The sequence below is a fragment of the Hibiscus syriacus genome, unplaced genomic scaffold, assembly GCF_006381635.1.
Source record: "Hibiscus syriacus cultivar Baekdansim isolate YM2019G1 unplaced genomic scaffold, ASM638163v2 tig00113719_pilon, whole genome shotgun sequence".
Taxonomy (NCBI): Eukaryota; Viridiplantae; Streptophyta; class Magnoliopsida; order Malvales; family Malvaceae; genus Hibiscus; species Hibiscus syriacus.
Genome location: NW_024063467.1, coordinates 921,355 through 940,020, shown reverse-complemented (window position 1 = coordinate 940,020; position 18,666 = coordinate 921,355). Strand labels below are relative to the sequence as shown.

At 32.7% G+C, this 18,666-nt stretch overlaps 3 protein-coding genes across 6 annotated transcripts; 1 reads left to right on the top strand and 2 right to left on the bottom strand.

The window, feature by feature from the left end:
* The first annotated feature begins 2,167 nt into the window (after positions 1–2,167).
* On the top strand, positions 2,168–4,643 carry LOC120186625 (abscisic acid receptor PYL8-like). Its single transcript, XM_039190507.1, has 3 exons — positions 2,168–2,548; positions 3,527–3,742; positions 4,172–4,643. The coding sequence occupies exons 1-3, from the start codon at positions 2,414–2,416 to the stop codon at positions 4,385–4,387; spliced, it is 567 nt and encodes a 188-aa protein (XP_039046438.1). The 5' UTR covers positions 2,168–2,413; the 3' UTR covers positions 4,388–4,643.
* Positions 4,644–5,391: 748 nt separating this feature from the next.
* Positions 5,392–16,570, bottom strand: LOC120186708 (polypyrimidine tract-binding protein homolog 2-like). Of its 4 annotated transcripts, none has more exons than XM_039190584.1 (12): positions 16,464–16,570; positions 9,830–10,071; positions 9,532–9,741; positions 9,304–9,369; positions 7,794–7,856; positions 7,644–7,717; positions 7,260–7,355; positions 7,102–7,159; positions 6,683–6,787; positions 6,499–6,580; positions 6,111–6,223; positions 5,392–5,881 (listed from the first exon to the last, which is right to left on the bottom strand). In XM_039190584.1, exons 2-12 carry the CDS (start codon positions 10,013–10,015, stop codon positions 5,516–5,518), a joined length of 1,419 nt encoding a protein of 472 aa, XP_039046515.1. In that variant the 5' UTR covers positions 10,016–10,071; positions 16,464–16,570; the 3' UTR covers positions 5,392–5,515. The 4 variants fall into 4 exon arrangements, with proteins under 4 accessions (XP_039046515.1, XP_039046514.1, XP_039046516.1 ...); XM_039190583.1 differs by lacking the exon at positions 16,464–16,570 and adding an exon at positions 10,198–10,320; XM_039190585.1 differs by lacking the exon at positions 16,464–16,570 and adding an exon at positions 10,198–10,319 and having other exon boundaries at positions 9,304–9,366.
* Positions 12,718–16,570, bottom strand: LOC120186709 (polypyrimidine tract-binding protein homolog 2). The gene is made up of 11 exons (XM_039190587.1): positions 16,464–16,570; positions 16,092–16,339; positions 15,800–16,006; positions 14,906–14,968; positions 14,748–14,821; positions 14,405–14,500; positions 14,111–14,168; positions 13,703–13,807; positions 13,519–13,600; positions 13,136–13,248; positions 12,718–12,980 (listed from the first exon to the last, which is right to left on the bottom strand). Exons 2-11 carry the CDS (start codon positions 16,275–16,277, stop codon positions 12,921–12,923), a joined length of 1,044 nt encoding a protein of 347 aa, XP_039046518.1. The 5' UTR covers positions 16,278–16,339; positions 16,464–16,570; the 3' UTR covers positions 12,718–12,920.
* Positions 16,571–18,666: the final 2,096 nt, after the last annotated feature.

Genomic DNA, 18,666 nt, shown 5'->3' with positions numbered 1-18,666 from the left:
TTTGCCTATATCTATGGGGTGTGTTCTTTTTTATGATAAAAAGGGATTGCCTCACCTTTTATACACATTTGTATCAAGATGTGTGGTTTACGTATAAGTTGCAGAAATCCTTACACACTTTCATCTGCCATTATTATTGCACATATTCATCGTGGCAGCATTCGTTGCATCAATAATTACGATACACAATATATAATTATTTTGTGTCTATTTTAACTAAATATTTATATAAATTTAAGGTTTTTTCACTAATTAAATAATCTCGTTGGTAAAGAAATTAATATTTTTTTGAAGTCATAGATTCAAGTACTAGGAATATCAGGGGTATGAACGTTTAATGTTAAATGGTTGAGAGTTAGCTTTGAACAAATAATACAATATATGATTTTTTTTCTCGATATGACCCTCCAACTTACAAAATATACCCAATGTGGTACTTTGACCAACTTTTTTTATCGTTAATTGTTATGGTGCTGACATGACAGTCCATGATATTGATGTAGTACACGGCAGTTGATAACATGACAGCTGGACTAAATTGGTAACTCAAACATAGTAGATGGATTGTCACATCAGCACCGTGAACTGTCACGTCATCACTATAACAGAAAAACGATGAAAAACGTTAGTCAAAGAACCACATTGGGTTTGTTTATGAGTTAAAGGGTCACATTAAAAGAAAAAATAATACGAGGGTCACATTTAGGTTTTTTTCAAAAGTACAAGGGCCTCTGATTATTTTTTGCAATTTATCATAGCCATTGGATGCATGGGGTTTTAAAGCATAGAAGGAGACATAAACTGAAAATGATTCTTTTGGTATTATTTGACAAAAGTAGGGTGTATGAGAAAGTGATAGTTTTGTTGCAAACTTAATTAAACATTTAAATTAAAGTATTCTTGGAATAATTTAATATTATAAGCTAATTTCTTTTAATATATTGATAGTGTACATATATTTTATACCTAATTGTTTAAATTTAAATCTTTTAAGATCATGTTTGGTGTGGTTTTCTAAAAGTACTTTTAATTAAAAAATTCGTTTTGATCACAAAATTAATGTCAAACGGGAAAAAATTTGCGATGGATATGGTGGTTTAAAACCAACCGTAAAAATTAGGATTTCTAGATTTTTCATTTTTAACTTTGCCTTTGAAAGTATATTATAATTTTACTCTTACTAATGCATAGGCTTCACTCAATTATGTATTTACATTTATTTTAATAATTTAATACTAACATCCTTAAAAAACAATTTATTACTTAATAATTTATTTTAATTACTTAAAAGTAAATAAAATCCATGGTTTATATATTAAAACATTAATAGTGAGTTATTATAAAATATATTTTTATTATAATTATATATTTTTATTTTTATATTTTTGTTATAGTTTAAATTGATATAATTCATATATAATAATAATTTTTTAAATTTATTATAGTTTAAATTGATATTATAATTTAAATGTTATATTTTTATTTTATAACATAATGTATATAATGAGTATTTTATATATTTAAAATAAATTTTAATAATACATCACTTTTAAAAATTTAATTCTATAACACTTTTCAAAAACTGTACCAAACTGACCTAAAGGGAACAATAATCAATTTTATCATTGATATTACTCAATGAGTTAAAAAAAAACTTAAAATTTATAAAAAGAGTTAAATTACCTTACATGTCTCCAATTAATAACCTTTATTCTAAATTGATTCTTAATGTTTTGAATATTCTAATGTTATCCTCAAAATATGACTCTTATTTTAAATTAATCTTTAAACTTTTGAACGTTCTAAATTCATCCTTAAATTATGACCTCATTCAAAATTGATTCTCAAACTTTCATATATTATAAATTCATCCCTAAATTTTTTTAATACTCTTGAGGGAGAGAAACATTAAATTGAGGGACCAAAATTGAAAACTTTTTAAGTTTGAGGGCTATTATTGACAAAAAAATTAGAGAGAAAATTAGCAATGGCGGATAAATTGAGGAGCCAAATTGTGATTTATCGCTTCTAAAGGTTAAAATTCCACGTAATGGCAAATATAGTAATAAAATTCTTAATCCAACGTCAAATCGGAGAGCTGATCCAGTAATTTAATTTTAAAATTTTTGACAAAAATTGGGATTTTATTTTTATTATTTCAGGTGATAGTGGCTTAAGGGTAGAAGAAGCAACGTAGCTTCTCTCTTTTTTATGGCGGTGACTCACAGGATTTTCTGCAGATAAACCGCGTTAAACAAAAATCTAGAATCCTCGCCGGAGATTCAGTCCAGTCGATGATCGAAGCTCTGGTTACCGTCGGAGGAGACGAGGTAGAGCCTTTGTTTGCTGTTCGTTGTTGTTGCGTGAGAGAGAAGCGAGTTTTCGTAGCTACATAAGAAGAGGAAGAGTGAAAATGAATGTTAATAGCAATGGATTCGGGAGTGCGGCGGCGGCTGCTGACTATATAAGGAGACACCATCTGCATGAGATTGGAGAGAACCAGTGTAGTTCGGCTCTCGTAAAGCACATCAAAGCTCCTGTTCCTCTCGTAACTGTCCTTTTTTTTCTCTTTCTATCCCTTTCAGTTCTATATTTTTCAATAATTCAATTCATCTCAAGATTCGTCGCACTTATCGTCTTCTGTTTCGCTTCGTTTTCTTTCATTTCTTTGGATCTGTATCGGAGATTTTATTATGCTCCCCTCTCTTTTGATAGCTTCATTGATCGGTGATTTTCTTTCTTTTCTTGTGATTATTTTGCATGTTTACTTAGTGAGATTGTTTTTCAACGTTTTTCTCCTTTTTCTCCGGAAGGATCAATCTTAATATGTGGTAGTTCTCTTTTCTGGAAATCTTTGATTGTTTTGATTGAACTTTTTCGTGATTCTTTTATCAAATATTAAAAAAAAAGATTGAATTTGTTACATTTACTGTGCTGGTGATTGAAATAGAGGACCTTTTTGCATAATTGTTGAATTAGAGAAGATAAATTTTCCTGATATTTTTTTGGGCGAGACACAGATCATTTTGATTAAGTTTAATGCTGAGGAGCAACTCAAGACTTTCTTCTTTGAATTTGAACAGCCTTCGATTGGTTGAATTGCCCCAAAAAAATTCGAGAATTAATTCATTTCTATGATTAGTTAATTGCTTTATGTAGAAACAGTGGGGTTATGATCTAATCAGATTAAATGCAACTTATCTTGTTTGTTATTGTATATTTCTAGGAAATGCAATTTCCTAGAAATGGGAATGACGTGAGTATTTGTTCCAAATCTTTATTTCCTCTTCTGTCTCCATTTTTGCATGTACCATAAGGAAGAATACACCATACAGAAAGATCAATAACTAAGTTGATATTCAGATAATGTACAAATAATGCACTCCCCCTCGATTGTAGAGATTGATTCTTATATTTTTTGAATTTGTTAATCTCTCTGGTTGGATCTCTCTTTCTTTGCCCTGAATATTCATAATTTTCACGGAAAATTGTATTGTTTTCGCTTTTCTTTTCTTTTCTTTAACAGGTTTGGTCTTTGGTGAGGAGATTTGACCAACCACAGAAGTATAAACCTTTTGTCAGCAGGTGTGTTGCGCAGGGAAACCTCGAGATTGGAAGTCTTAGAGAAGTTGATGTCAAGTCGGGGCTCCCAGCTACTACAAGTACTGAAAGATTGGAACTCCTTGATGATAATGAGCATATCCTTAGCATCAGGATTATAGGTGGTGATCACAGACTTAAGGTAGAATTCTTGTTTCTTTCCTTTCCTTTCTGGTTTAACCTTTGTTAGTCTCCATTTACATTCAGTATCGCCTATATCTTGCATCTTAAGTCCATTCGTTCTTTAGAACAAAGCAGATTGAACACATTTGCTTGCAGCTTATTGATCTATGTTCAACAAGATAGTTGTTGAATTCATAAATCACAATATTTCCCAAGGTTCATGTGTGTTTTACTGAATTTTGGAAGGATTTATAGATTTTTTATCTCTTGAAAACCCAAGGAGTTAGAATCTGCAGCTAAATTTGGTTTCCTGAATGTTTTGGTATGAAAGTTCATTAGTTGACAAGTCATTGTCACGAGGTTCAACCTTTAAGTGTAGCAGTTGTAAAATGGAGGTGGCAGGCCCCTTTTGATGTCTTTGACCTTATTTTTTAAAAATTTTATCCAGAACTACTCTTCAATCATTTCCCTCCATCCGGAGATCATCGATGGAAGACTGGGGACGTTAGTAATCGAATCCTTTGTGGTAGATGTGCCTGAAGGGAACACAAGGGACGAGACATGCTACTTTGTCGAAGCTTTGATCAAGTGCAATCTCAAATCACTCGCGGATGTGTCCGAGGGGCTAGCAGTGCAGGACAGGACCGAACCCATTGATCTATGAAAGTTGGGGGGGCCGAGGTGATAAAAGAAGAAGGTGGTGGCTATAGTTGCCATGGATGAAGCTTCAAAAGGCTTTTCTTATCCGGGGAGGCTTTAGGGATGGACTGGCAATTGTGGGTATTCCATCTTCTACACACACATTGCATTTGCTTGTACTTAATCATTGGGTCTCACCTTTTGTTGTTAACTTAATGTGCTCGATTTATTGTCTGTAGTAGATGAACCTCGTTATTCAAGGATTGGAAAAGAAAGAACTTGATTCTTGCACGTGAGAAAAAGGGAAAGGAGATAATGAACTTAATTAAGAGTGTATTAATAACATTGTAACGCACTAACATATCCATTTAAAGTGGCTAAAGAAAACCAAACCCTATAAGTGGCCAAGAAGAATAAAGGGCTGGTCAGTTGAGACTTAAAAAGTCAAAGTTGAGATTAGGACGAGGCATGGAGCGGTTATTTGATGTTGTCTTGTTCGCTCTGTTTCGATACAAATATATATGTTCTTTTAAATCTTTTTGGAGGAGGGAGATGATTAATAATGTATATATAGAAAGACATTATAATAAAAGGTAAATTATGCATTTAATACCTAAATTATTAATCTTGATTTATTTTAGTACCATGTTAATACCATGTTCAAAATCTAATATTAAATTTTAATTTTTTTTTGTTGAAAATTTAAGTACTAAAATGAAACAAAGCTTATAGATTAGATATTAATCACGTCAAGTTTTTAGCAACAATTACAAAAATGAAACAAATATTAAATATTAAATATGATTTTAAAAAAATTAAAATTTAGATATTAAAATGAATCAAAAGTAATAATTTAGATACTAAATTCGTAATTTACCCTTAACTACTTTAAATATACAAGGATATAATCATAATTATTCAAGTTGAGTTAAAGATTCTTTATCTCTAATTATTCTTTTATCTTAAATATATAAGGGTATAATAATAATTATTCGAAATTCTAAAAATTTAAATACAAAAAATGTCGTCTAAAATCGAATACCATGTTTCCGTTCAATTTATAAAGAAAGTCAAAACATGGGGAGCAACCACCGAGCTGAGGCCGACACGCTGCTATTTTTATACTGTTGATACTCGATAGAGAGATGGTATTTTACATATGATTGGGTCTGAAATGAGGCATGGTCGAAGCTGGTGGTGGTATGCCACTCTGGCCCGGTATCTGCATCATTCCGTGGCTCATTTGAGGCATTGAGGCCGGTGGAAAGTAAGGATTATGATTAGTCATCTGTGCCGGCATCGATTGGGGCATTGCTGGAACAGCTGATGCTCCCCATCCGGCTGAAGGTTGTGGAGGCATCATAGGTTGCCCCATACCTGGTGCAGGATATTGAGTCCCATTGTATTGATGCCCAGCTTGACCCATTGTTTGAATCGGTTGTTGCCCCAGAACTGGAGGCTGTGGGTTAACCAGGGCAGGATTAGACACTGTATAATCTCTGCTCCTATCATTGTTGAGCTGCAAAGATGAACCAGCCATACTATCAGATTAAACTGCGTAAAACCCCGTAATGAACCATGTTTAATAATATAATGCGACATAGTCAAATTCCGAAGCGTACTGATACAACCAGTACACTCCAAATCCCCCACCAACTTTCTCTACCTCCTTAACGGAAAAGTGTGATGGATATTTATGGCCTTTAATTCTGCCACCAAACTAAACTATTGCATCGAAGCACATCTACCTTTATACTAAGATCGGTGTGACGTGAATATGAGAGATGAAGTTTGCAAAACCCTCCATCGTATATGCAGTGCCCTTCTAAGGCCTCCTTGGCAACAATAGCCGTCTGAACATCTGCAAAACATGGAACCATTAATGCATGAATTCAAGGGGACTGAGGACGACAAGAATAAAATGCCCTTACTCTTTCTAATGTTCTAGCCTTAATAGAAAAAGAATAATGGGTTTGGCCGTAAATGCCGATTACGAATTTGTAAGAATAAGCAGGCTCAGTCTAAAAATAACCTTTTCTACACTAGTGAGAACTTCTCAATGATGGGCCATCCTGATAGAAGTACCAGATTCTGAGGCATAATTTAAGACAATAAATGAACATGTGTGAACATTACCAGGGTACTGAATTAGGGCCTGCAGTGCACCGTTCTTATCAAACATGGCAATCTTTTGAATAGGGCCAAAAGCAGAGAAGACCTAAGCATGTGGCAAAAGAAAAGAGAGAAAACAATAATAATCAGTATTGAGTTGAGGTACTAGACAGTCCAACAAGGGTTGCTTCCGGTAATTGATAAATACCGTGTGCAGCACATCCAAGGTAACAGCATACTGCATGTTCTCGATAGATGCAAGTAAAACATTACTCTCAGGTTCAAGCTTTTTCCCATCGAGGCCCAAATTGAACTGCAACGGTAACAAATGAATGAATCTCATTAACAAACAAAGTATTATACAAGCACTATACAGTCCAGCATAGTAAGGCAACATAATTCATTTCTCAGGAGAAATACAGGTTAACAAGAGTTGAATCTCAACGAATGCGACACCTTGCATGAGAAAAAATCACATGTAAACATTTTAATCAAGTTATGTCAAATACCCTCTGCTAAAACTAATGCTTTGAGCTATAAGAAAATCTACCCACTAAAGAATACACAGAAGGTGAACAGTATAACAATTCTATCTACTGTTAGGCAATTCAGTTCAATGTTGTTTACCTGGCTATTTCCATCTATAGCCGAAGGGGCAACAGGAAGGTAGGGATTGGTATAGTCCCTGAAAAAAAGAAAAAGAAAGGAACAATTTGTTTAATTTAACATATAATAGTAAAAGGATGTGTAGCAGCCCAGTAAATGGTAACGCATATCAGGAATACCTGCTCCTGTGGCTCTGAAATTTCACACTCAGATCTGTATGAGCAGAATATGTTATCCTAAGCGCACAAGGAGCTATGTTGTCAGAAAGCAGATACCTGGAACCCGGGAAAAATCAGTGGATCATCATTCAAGAAAACCAATAGTTACTTAAGAACAACAAAAGCTGTAATATTAAAAGCTTTGCCCGTGGAGGATACTATGATTTCTATTGTCAAGGACTAAAAGAACTCAAACAACCTGAAACGTTGCAACACTTATAGATATTGTCAAAATTTTTAGGGATCGATATATGTACATCAATTACAGAATGAATGAAGTTATATGGTCTACTATAGCTCATAGTTGGACTAAATACCATGTTTAACGATTAATACAACAGTTACCTAGGTATGATTCGTCCATCCAAGGCATTTTTTGCGGACGTTGCTGTTTCTGCATCTGAAAACTGCACCAATGCCTGCACAAAAGAAAGAGTGTCTTAGTTTCAGAAGATGAAGCAAACCAATCAATACAGAAAGGAGGAGATTATTGACCTGGAATCCAGCTGTCTTCTCAAAGGTGGTAATTTTATGCACAAATCCGAAAGCTGAAAATACCTGCATTTTTAACTACTTTAGAAAGATAAATGGGATAAAATCAAGTAAGCTGACTCCAAAAAGTCATTGCAATCTATAAGTCCATATCTGCCAGAAAATAAGAAATGGAGATAAGTCCAACATATCAGGTCTTAAGCAATGAGATAGAACTTATTATGAGTTTGACAATTGCAGTGATGCATTTTAGATACTCCAGCGATGTTAACAAAAAATCAGAACATGTAAAATCAATAATTTTGCAAAAGTACTAAAATGCATAAAAATATAAAAAGAACAACAATGTAATAAACAACCAAATTGGGTTAAGAAACCTCAAATATTTCCAAAAACCAAAGCTACACTTCAGGCCGCTCAAAATTCAATGTTATCAGGTTCATTGTACCTCCTGTGTAAAAATCTAATACAATCACTATTATCTTTGAAGGATAAAACACAACAGCAGCTTCAAATAAAAGAAGAAAACTAAATTACAAATGCAAAGACAGATATTAACTGTCCTAGATTCAAAAGTCATAAAGACCATTCAGATTTAAGTCTAAGGAAAAAGTTTCAATCCGCAGCATATTCAAGGATCAGTCAGGTACAAAGATGCCCTCATTAACTGATTACTATAGATATAAATCTAATTTTAAAATGTGTTGTGATTAATATCCAAGGAAACCTACATTTCTGAAAGATGATTTCATGGAGTAAGTATGTATATTTAAACATCAGGCACTAATGAATACTACACCCTGTAGATTACATTGTTCCCCAAGAAAAATAACCAGTTCTTTAGTATAATAATATCTAAGAAAATGATTCGTTCACTTTCTCACAGCAGATATATTTATCTAAACTTTCGAAACAAACATTTAGTTTGTAACAACTAGCACTTCATATTATTACTATAACATTTCAGGTCCAAATTAATAATTAGAAATATTTTTTTATTCCAAAATGGCAAGAGATAAGTATGCTTGAATGAGCACAGTAGGCACAGGAGGGACTTTCAATCTTTACAGGCTATTATTGATGTATCCACTCATTCATTAGCAGAACAAAAGGCATCAGCGGACAGAAAATACCACTGATTGCATGAATGATTGGCTACCCAATCAGAAATCAGGTTCATCCAAGCTAAAAGCTACCATCTCCCCTAAAAGTAGCCATGGCTTCAGCTGAGTGCCAAGATAAACTAAAATAAGGAAGATTTTGGCACGCAATAAAGCTAGCATCTATTGTTTATTGCGCACACATATAATACTGACCATTAGCACAAACTCAATAAGCCTTCTTCTGGCAGTAGCAGCGCAATAAAAACATAGTGATACAAAGCATCTAAAAAGTCCAAGGGAGAAGGATGTACATGAAAGAAGAAATGAAAAAACACCCTAAATGGTAGGAATAGGAGGTAAGGAAGAGTAGGGAAGAGAGTAGTGTTAAGGAAAGGAGAAAGGAGACAAACACACATGTGCTCTTTCTCCGGATGCACTAAGCTGCCATTGGAGATAATTCCCTTGACACGATCCTGCTAATCCATTCATATTCATGTCAAAACAACAAAAAGCTTTTTTTTTTGTGTGTGGAAAGTCCATGACAAAAACTACACAATCCTAGTAATTACATAAACTCAGATCAAACCTGGAAATTCTTAAACCAAAAAGAAAAACAAAAAACCAAAGATCTTCCTTACCAGATGCAAAACATCAATGGAAACAAGTCGCGCATCTTGACCTTCAATTGTTACCAAAAGAACATTCCCGGCAATATCCGCCGTTGTTTTGTTGTTTACAATCTCTTGCCTGTTAGAATATTGCAGGTAGACAGTTTTGCCCCTAACTTGAGCAGGCTCCGAAGATGAAGCATAATACGATATCATAGCAATAGCCTGATTCAAATCAGCCTAGGTAAACCAAACAAAAATTCGATTACTAACATTATGAGAAAAGAGCATGAGATATGAAGTAAAAAAAAAGGGGATTAAAACTCACGAATTCGATGAAAGCTTGATTTCGATTGGCTCCAACATTGCACTTGGTGTTAACGACCTTACCAAACGGCTTCCCCAGCTCGATCAACTCCTCCTCCGTACACTCCCACGGCAAGTTCCTTAAATGCAACACCTTCGACGGGGGTTGGGTGTAGCGGAACTGAGGCTGACTTGATACGGAGGCCATCTCGTTCAGCACAATCCCTATGAAAACAAATCTTCGCCGAAAAGGGAATCTAAAGCCTAAACGCTCAAATAAATTAAAAATACAAATCGTTAAAACTTCAATATCCAATCGAAACATACAAATCTATAGATCTCTACAGAATCATTAAAAGTAGGAGGAAAATCAAACGAATAGAAGAAAACCTGAAAGAGAATTTGAAGAAATAATCCGTTGAAATTTCTCAAGAATTGTTATGTTAGGGTTTCACAAACTAGGGGAGAGAAATATGAATTATTGCGGTTTATAGATGGGGATTATTTTGCGCCGTATAGGTGTATTGTGCATCCCGTTGATCTTAGCAAATCAAGGGGGGGGGGGGGGAATTGTTTACTATTCTTAGCAACCCGTTTCCTAAGGCTGAGCTTATATCTGTATTCAAGTCTCACGTGATATTTGTTTTTAAAAAAATTGTCAAAAATTTATTTTTAGTTATAGATATTATTAAATAGGTAAATTTTAAAAATAAATATGCTTAAAAATTATTATTCCACTTAAATGTAAAAATAAAAAAAATTATGTATTTATCTCAAAATATGTTTTTTGAATTAAAATTATAGTTTTTATTTTTATTTAATTACATTATAGTATGTATGTATGTATATATATATATATATATATATATATATATAATCTATAAATTTATAATTGGTATTTATTTCTCATGATATTCATATAGAAAGTAAGTTATTGAATAATAATATTTATAATTTATTTTTCAAATATCGAATAGGTTAAGAATAAAATGGATAAATATTTTAATCTCATTTAATCATTATATTTGAGATATCATTCATATTACATAGGAGCAGTGGCGGACGCACTATGCCTCCATAGGGGCCAAGTGCATCACATTCTTTTAGAAATGTGGTTAAATTTAACTTAATACGTTAAGAAAAAAAGAAAAAAATATAATTTTTGCATACCCATTATTTTTAAGAAAATAAAATTAAAATTTTAGACACTCATTCTTAAATTTCAAGATCCGTCACTATATAAGAGAGAGAAATCTTTTTTCGGTTACACACGTCTTATCATATAATTTATGATATATCTCATAATAGTCTTTCGTATTGTATTGGTTATAAAAAAAAAAGTTTGTTTGTACCAAAATTATCACTTCAAATATTAAAAATATGGTGACCTTGAGTTGAATGAGTACATATAAGATTATCACGATGATAATTGTTCTTATATATATATTAATTTAATCATTTATTTTTTACTTAAATTAATCTAATATTTTATTTAAATTATTTTAATTTTAATAATAATATTATAAGATCATTAATTCTTTTCATGTTGCAGACACGATCTCTTTCACAATCTATATGTACATGAATGTTCACGTGGAACATTTTTATTGATTAGATAACCTAATCATCTTACATATTTTACAATAAATATTCTTTCAAAAAATATTTATTGTAATTTTAAAATTATTTGTTAGCATAGTATAACATCATGCTTAGGGATAATAAAAATATCAAACTTGATAGATTTTAAATCGATCTGGTTTAATAGGTTTTTTTTTAAAAATTGAATTTCGAGGATCGATCAAGTTTCGTCGAAGAAAAAAATTGAGGGCGAAGTAGAATGATTGACCTCAATTTATCCCAAAATATTTATAAAACACGATTATATATAATATTCAACATTTTTATAAAAAAAATATCACTATATATTGTTTAGATATAAATTTTCAACGTTTGTTTTTTCTTCTATGGCTGCCTACTCCACTCTTCTCTTCTCATTTTTTCATTCATCGTTTCTTACATTCTTCTCTTCATTTCTTTTGCTCTTCATTCTTAATATTGCATGTAGGGTTGTAAATGAGACTAGAGACAGATCGTGAGATACTCGAGATCGAATCGATCAAGGCTCGATAAATACTCGGATTGAATGGACTCGACTCGAGTTCTTAACGAGCCGAAACGAGCTACTCGATACTCGACTCGAAAATCTCGTGAGCAACTCAAAAATATAATATATTAAGATTTTATTTTATTTTTTAAATAAATTATTAATAATATTAATATTTATGTATTGTTTTTTTTAAATATAGTAAGATTTCATGTATTTAAGGTTCATGTTCGAGTTTGAGGCTTTAATCGAGTTAAGTTTAAGAAATTTTTTTATTTCAAGCCTTTTCGAACTACTCACGAGCTTCAGTTCAGGATTTCGAGTCGAGTTTGAAAATTTTAAACTCGCAAGTTTTCGAATCGAGTCTCACCCCTAATTGCATGCTTTAGTTGTATTATTATGTCATTTTTATTTTATTTTATAGGGTAAATTACATGTTTAGTACATAAGCTATAAATTTAGTCTGTTTTAATACCTAAGATTTCATTTTTTTTTCAAAACCGTACCTAAAATTTAATTTTTGTTTCATTTTAACACTACTGTTTAAAATTTAACATCAAGCTTTGAAAAAAATTGGAAGTTTGGATGTTAAAACAGACAAAATGTTAATAGTTTAAGTACTAAATGTATAGTTTATCTTATTTTACATGCATATTGGTGTCGATCATATTTGGCTTCTAGTTGTCAATGTAGAATGAATTCCAAATGCATATTCTTCGTTACTAACTCTACGTTGTACATAGAAAAGAGAAAATGGTTCTATTTCGATACAGTAACGATCAATAAAAAAAATCGACGCTCACAGTTTCGCGATAGTTATCGAAAGTACTGGTGATTGTTGTCTCTAGAGGTAAGACCACGTCTTACTTTAAGGTTGTTATAGCGATGGTCCCCCTTTTGCATACCCAATTCTTGGATATAACAGAAAAAGAGAATTCAAATTGTTCATTACTTGCAGTTCTATTTACTACATTGTATGAATTGGCTGTTGCTCCAAAACTGAAGGCTACGGGTTAACCAGGACAGGATTCACGATTGTATAATCTCTGCTCCTATCATTGTTGAGCTGCAAAGATAAACCAACCATATTATTAGATTAAACTGCATAAAACCTGTAATGAACCATGTTCGTAATATAATGCAACACGGTCGGATTCTGAAGAATATGCATGGCCTTTAACTCAGCCACCATGCTAAACAATTGCATCAAAGTGGATCTACCTTTATACTAAGATCAGTGTGGCGTGAATACGAGAGATGAAGTTTGCAAAACCCTCCATCATATATGCAGTGCCCTTCTAAGGACTCCTTGGCAAAGATAGCCGTCTGAACATCTGCATGGAACCATTAATGCATGGATTCAAGGGGACAATAGAAATAAAGTGTCTAATCTGTTTCCTATGTCGATGCCTCTGAATAAAAGGCAAAATATGGGCTAGGTCATAAATGCCGATTATGAATTTGTAAGAACGAGTAGTGTCAGTCCAAACAAAAACCTTTTCAGCACTTCCTAAGAAATTCTCAATAATGGGCCTCCTTGATGGAAAAGTACCAGATTCCAAGGACTAATTTAAGACGGATATATAAAAATGTTTGAACATTACCAGCATACTGAATTAGAGCCTGAAGTGCACCATTCTTATCGAACATGGCAATCTTTTGAACAGGGCCAAAAGCAGAGAAGACCTAAACATGGGACAAAAGAAAGAGAGGAAATGGCAAGTAATCAGTACCGATTTGAGGTCCTAGATAGTCCAACAAATGCTGCTTCCAGTAATCGATAAATACCATGTGTAGCACATCCAAGGTAACAGCATACTGCATGTTCTCAATAGATGCAAGCAAAACATTACTCTCAGGTTCAAGCTTTTTCCCATCAAGACCCAAATGGAACTGCAATGATGACAACAGATGAATCTCATTGCCGAAGTATTAAACAAGCACTATACAGTCCAGCATAGTATTCGTTTCTAAGGAGAAATACAGGTTAACAAGAGTTGAATCTCAATATATGCGACTCATTGCACAAGAAAAAATCACATATAATCATCGTAAAGAAGTTACGTCAAGTAGCTTGTGCTAATACTAATGCTTAGTAATCTAAGGAAATGTACCCAGTAAACAATCCACAGAGGTTCACTACATTACAATTCTATCTAGTATTAAGAAATTCAATTCAATAGCAATGTTGTTTACCTGGTTACTTCCATCCATAGCTGAAGGAGCAACAGGAAGGTAGGGATTGGTATAGTCCCTGAAAAATAGAAAAAAAAAATGTTGAATTAACATATAATAGCAGGGGGATGTGCAGCAGCCCAGTAAATAGTGGCGTAACAAAGGGATAGTCAAAAAGTTTAGATATGAAACTAGAAAAGAAAAGAAAAATACTCATTTCCGTGAAATCATTGATGCGTAAGCAATACCACAAATTTTGGAATTAAACGTGATACATATGATCAATATCAGATGAGAAAAGCATAGCAGGAATACCTGCTCCTGTGGCTCTGAAATTTCACAGTCAGATCCTTATGAGCAGAATATGTTATCTTTAGCGTGCAAGGAGCTATATTGTCAGAAAGCAGATACCTGGAACCCAGGAAAAAGTCAGTAGATCATAAGAAAACCAATAGTCACGTAAGAACAACATAAAATCATAAACTATAGTATTGAAAGCTTTGCTTGTGGAAGATACTACTTTTATGATAGGAATTGTACTTCAGTTCTGCAAACAACTGGAAACATTGCAACATTTACAGACACTGTGGGGTCGATAGATGTATTCAATTACAGAAGGAACAAAACTATAATATCTAACAATTAAAACAACAGTTACCTAGGGATGATTCGTCCATCCAAGGCATTTTTTGCACAAGTGGCTGTTTCTGCATCTGAAAACTGCACCAATGCCTGCACAAAAGAAAGAGTATATCTTATTTTCAAAAGCTGAAGCAAACCAAATATTACAGTAAGAAGGACATTTAATTCATCGACCTGGAATCCAGCTGTCTTCTCAAAGGTAGTAATTTTATGCACAAATCCAAAAGCTGAAAATACCTGCATTATTAACTACTTTAAAAGATGAATGGAAAAAAATCAAGCAAACAGACTCCAAAAAGTTATTGCAATCTATAACACCCTCTAACCTGACAGACAGAAAATAAGGAATGGAGATAAGTACAAGATATCAGGTCTCAACCAATGAGACAAAAGCAGCAAAACTTATTATAGAGCTTGAAAATTATAGTGACGAATTTCAGAATTCTGATTTTCCAACGATGTTAACAAAATTAGAACCTTTGAAATCAATGATTTTGCAAAGGTACTAAAATGCAGAAAACATTGCTGATTACATCAATGAAAAGTAGCCATGGCTTCAGCTGAGTGCCAAGACAAACAGAGGTAAGGAAGATGTTGGCACCCAATATATAATACAGATCATATGCACAAACTTGCTAAGCCTGATAAACATTCTTTAGTAGTAGCACTACAATAGAAAACATAGTGATACAAAGCATCTAAAAAGTCCGAGCGAGATAGATGTACGTGAAAGAAATGAAAAAAACACCCTAACGGTAGGAATAGGAGGTAAGTACGGAAGAGTAGGGAAGAGGTAGTGTTAAGGAAAGGAGAAAGGAGACAAACACACATGTGCTCTTTCTCCAGATGCACTAAGCTGCCATTGGAGATAATTCCCTTAACATGATCCTGCTAATCCATTCATATTCATGTCAAAAGAAAGAAAGAAAGATATTTTGTGTGTGTGTGTGTGCGCGCGCGCGCGTGTGGAAAGAGCATGACAAAACCACACAATCCTAGTAATTACAAAAATCAAACCTGGAAATTCTTAACCCAAAAGAAAAACAAAGAACTAAAGATCTTCCTTACCAGATGCAAAACATCAATGGAAACAAGCCGCGCATCTTGACCTTCAATTGTTACCAAAAGAACATTCCCGGCAATATCCGCCGTTGTGTTGTTTACAATCTCTTGCCTATTAGAATATTGCAGGTAGACCGTTTTGCCCCTAACTTGAGCAGGCTCCGAAGATGAAGCATAATACGTTATCATAGCAATAGCCTGATTCAAATCAGCCTAGGTAAACCAAAGAAAAATATCATTACTAACATTATCGAGAAAAGAGGGTGGGATTTGAAGGGGGAAAATGGTTAGAACTCACGAATTCGATGAAAGCTTGATTGCGATTGGCTCCAACATTGCACTTGGTGTTAACGACCCTACCAAACGGCTTCCCCAGCTCGATCAACTCTTCCTCCGTACACTCCCACGGCAAGTTCCTTAAATGCAGCACCTTCGACGGGGATTGAGTGTAGCGGAACTGCGGCTGACTTGATACGGAGGCCATTCCGTTCAGCACAACCCTATGAAAATATATCTTCCACGAAAAGGAAATCTAAAGCCTAAATGCTGACAAAATTAAAAATTAAAAAAGTAATACAAATCTTACAGCTCTAATATCCAATCGAAATAAAAATCTATATATCTACAAAATCAGCGAAAGCACGGGGAAATTAAAGGAATAGAGGAAAACCTTAAAGAAAGTTTCAAGAGATAATCCGTTCGAATTTCTTCAGAATTGTTATATTTTAGGGTTTCATAAACTGCAGGAGAGAGATGTGAATTGTTGGTTTTTTCCCTCCGCGGCTTACGGAGGGTAATAATTTTGGCGCGGAAGTGTCCTGTCGCTGTTAGTAAAATTCGGGGGAAATTGACCTTTTCGTGTAAACACACACATTATAACATCTAAATAATTTATAGTTCTACTTCAAAATAAAAATAAGAGTTAATTCATCATATGTCCTTGAACTATGTCTATCATTTCATATTATTCTTTAAATTTTTAAATATTCTAATTTCATCCTTAAACCATGACTCTCATTCTAAATTAGTCCTTAAACCTTTTAACATTCTAATTTCATCCCCAAACTATGAATCCCATTCTAAATTGGTCCCTAAACTTTTATATATTTCAATTTCATCCCCAGATTCATCCAAATATGTAATCCATTTCAACCATAGTTTAACCTAAATTTTATATTTTTTCAAGCATATAAGCCTAATGATTTTATTAACAAAAGACATGATTAGTATATACGAACATTTTAGGATAAAATTGAAATATTCAAAAAGTTTGGGACCAATTTAGGATGAAAATCATAGCTTATGGATGAAAATTAAATGTTCAAAATTTTGAGGACTAATTTAGAATAATAGTCATATTTTAAGGATGGAATTGAAATGTATAAAAGTTTAGGAACTAATTTAGAATGAGAGTCATAGATTGAGGACATAAGATGCAATTAAGTATTAACTCTAAAAATAATTATATTTCTACATGTCTAAATTTATTGTCTTCTAAATATTATACAGAAAATATTTTGTTTCATTTATTACATTAAATTAACCCTTTATTAATTTTAAAATTGTTAATTTAATATAGTTGGGCTAATATATTAATTCTTCGTATTTAAATTTAATTGTTACGTGATGTAAATTATGTATAGATTATATTTATTTTATTTTAATTTTATGATGGTTAATTATGATTGTAACATGTTTGAATATATATTTCATTTATAATAATTATTGTAGTTTGTAACTAAAAAACTTATTATTTTTTAATTAAATCAATTCATATTCAAATCCAATTTAATAAATATTAGGTACAACAACAACAAAATTCTTAACGCTTGTTCCTTTTTTAAATTGCATTTTTCAAGTCCTTTGATAATTGTTACTTTAATTTTTAAAATTTGTTATTATATGATTAATGACATTTAATTAACGGATACGGTAACAATTTAAAATACCATTATGAATAAGGGTTAAGTACACAAATGGTCTCCAATTATAGGGTATTATTTTATTAAATCCATCGACTATTAAAAGTTACAAAATAATCCTCCGACTATAGAATGTTACTTTATTAAGTCAGTATACTATTTGTCGAAACCGTCTTTCAGTTGGGCCCCGGAATTGGGCTTCGACGTGAAAAATGGATTGGGAGTCGCCACCGACCACTTTAAAATGAATTTAGGTGGGTCGGACACCATCTTACCTGATCTGCGTTGTACCAAAAATATGTCGGGCTCGGGAGTCGGTTACGGTCAAGGAAGGATTAGCACCCTTGAACTGTCCTTTCGGTACCAATTAATTTGTCGGTTGTCTTTAAATGCGAAAAGTTAAAAATTTAAATTAAAATTCAAAGATCTGATTCGAGTTACTTACTTTTAATCGATTGGAATTACTACTGAAAAATATGTTAGATGAAATAAATAAAATAACAATAAATAAAAAACAGAAAGGAAAAAATGTTAGTATAATAATAATAAAATTAAAGAAAATAGATAAATAAAGATAAATAAAGTTAGCAAAAGAAAAATAATAAAAATCAAATAATCAAATAATTTTTTTATAAAATAATAAAGTAAAAAAATACAAAACACGTTAAAGAAGAAATAAAAAACGAAATAAAAAGTGAGAAAGAAAAATAAATAATAAAATAATAAATAAATAAATAAATGAAACAAACAAGAACATGGATGACTTAAACAATAATTAACCCCTAACTAAAAATGCACATATTCCTGATACATTGAAGGCTTCACGTGAAAGAGAGAGAGATCCACTAAATGCCAAACAGTGGTGCTTTGGTGGCAAGCATTATTATGCTTTTAAAAAACAAATTAATATTTTTACACAACCTCACCTTCTACGGCCACTCTTCTCTAAGC

Excerpts from the sequence above, each read along its gene's own strand:
- LOC120186709 (XM_039190587.1), bottom strand. The coding sequence starts at position 16,277 with ATGGCCTCCGTATCAAGTCAGCCGCAGTTCCGCTACACTCAATCCCCG. Across the intron at positions 14,822-14,905 it reads AGAAGACAGCTGGATTCCAG|GCATTGGTGCAGTTTTCAGA; the intron begins GTCGATGAATTA and ends TCTTTTGTGCAG. Across the intron at positions 14,501-14,747 it reads GATGGACGAATCATCCCTAG|GTATCTGCTTTCTGACAATA; the intron begins GTAACTGTTGTT and ends CCTGGGTTCCAG.
- LOC120186708 (XM_039190584.1), bottom strand. The coding sequence starts at position 10,015 with ATGGCCTCCGTATCAAGTCAGCCTCAGTTCCGCTACACCCAACCCCCG. Across the intron at positions 7,857-9,303 it reads CGGAGAAAGAGCACATGTGT|GTATTTTCAGCTTTCGGATT; the intron begins GTTTGTCTCCTT and ends TTAAAAATGCAG. Across the intron at positions 6,581-6,682 it reads CCTTGGATGTGCTGCACACG|GTCTTCTCTGCTTTTGGCCC; the intron begins GTATTTATCAAT and ends CCACATGCTTAG.
- LOC120186625 (XM_039190507.1), top strand. The coding sequence starts at position 2,414 with ATGAATGTTAATAGCAATGGATTCGGGAGTGCGGCGGCGGCTGCTGAC. Across the intron at positions 2,549-3,526 it reads TCAAAGCTCCTGTTCCTCTC|GTTTGGTCTTTGGTGAGGAG; the intron begins GTAACTGTCCTT and ends TTTCTTTAACAG. Across the intron at positions 3,743-4,171 it reads GTGGTGATCACAGACTTAAG|AACTACTCTTCAATCATTTC; the intron begins GTAGAATTCTTG and ends AATTTTATCCAG.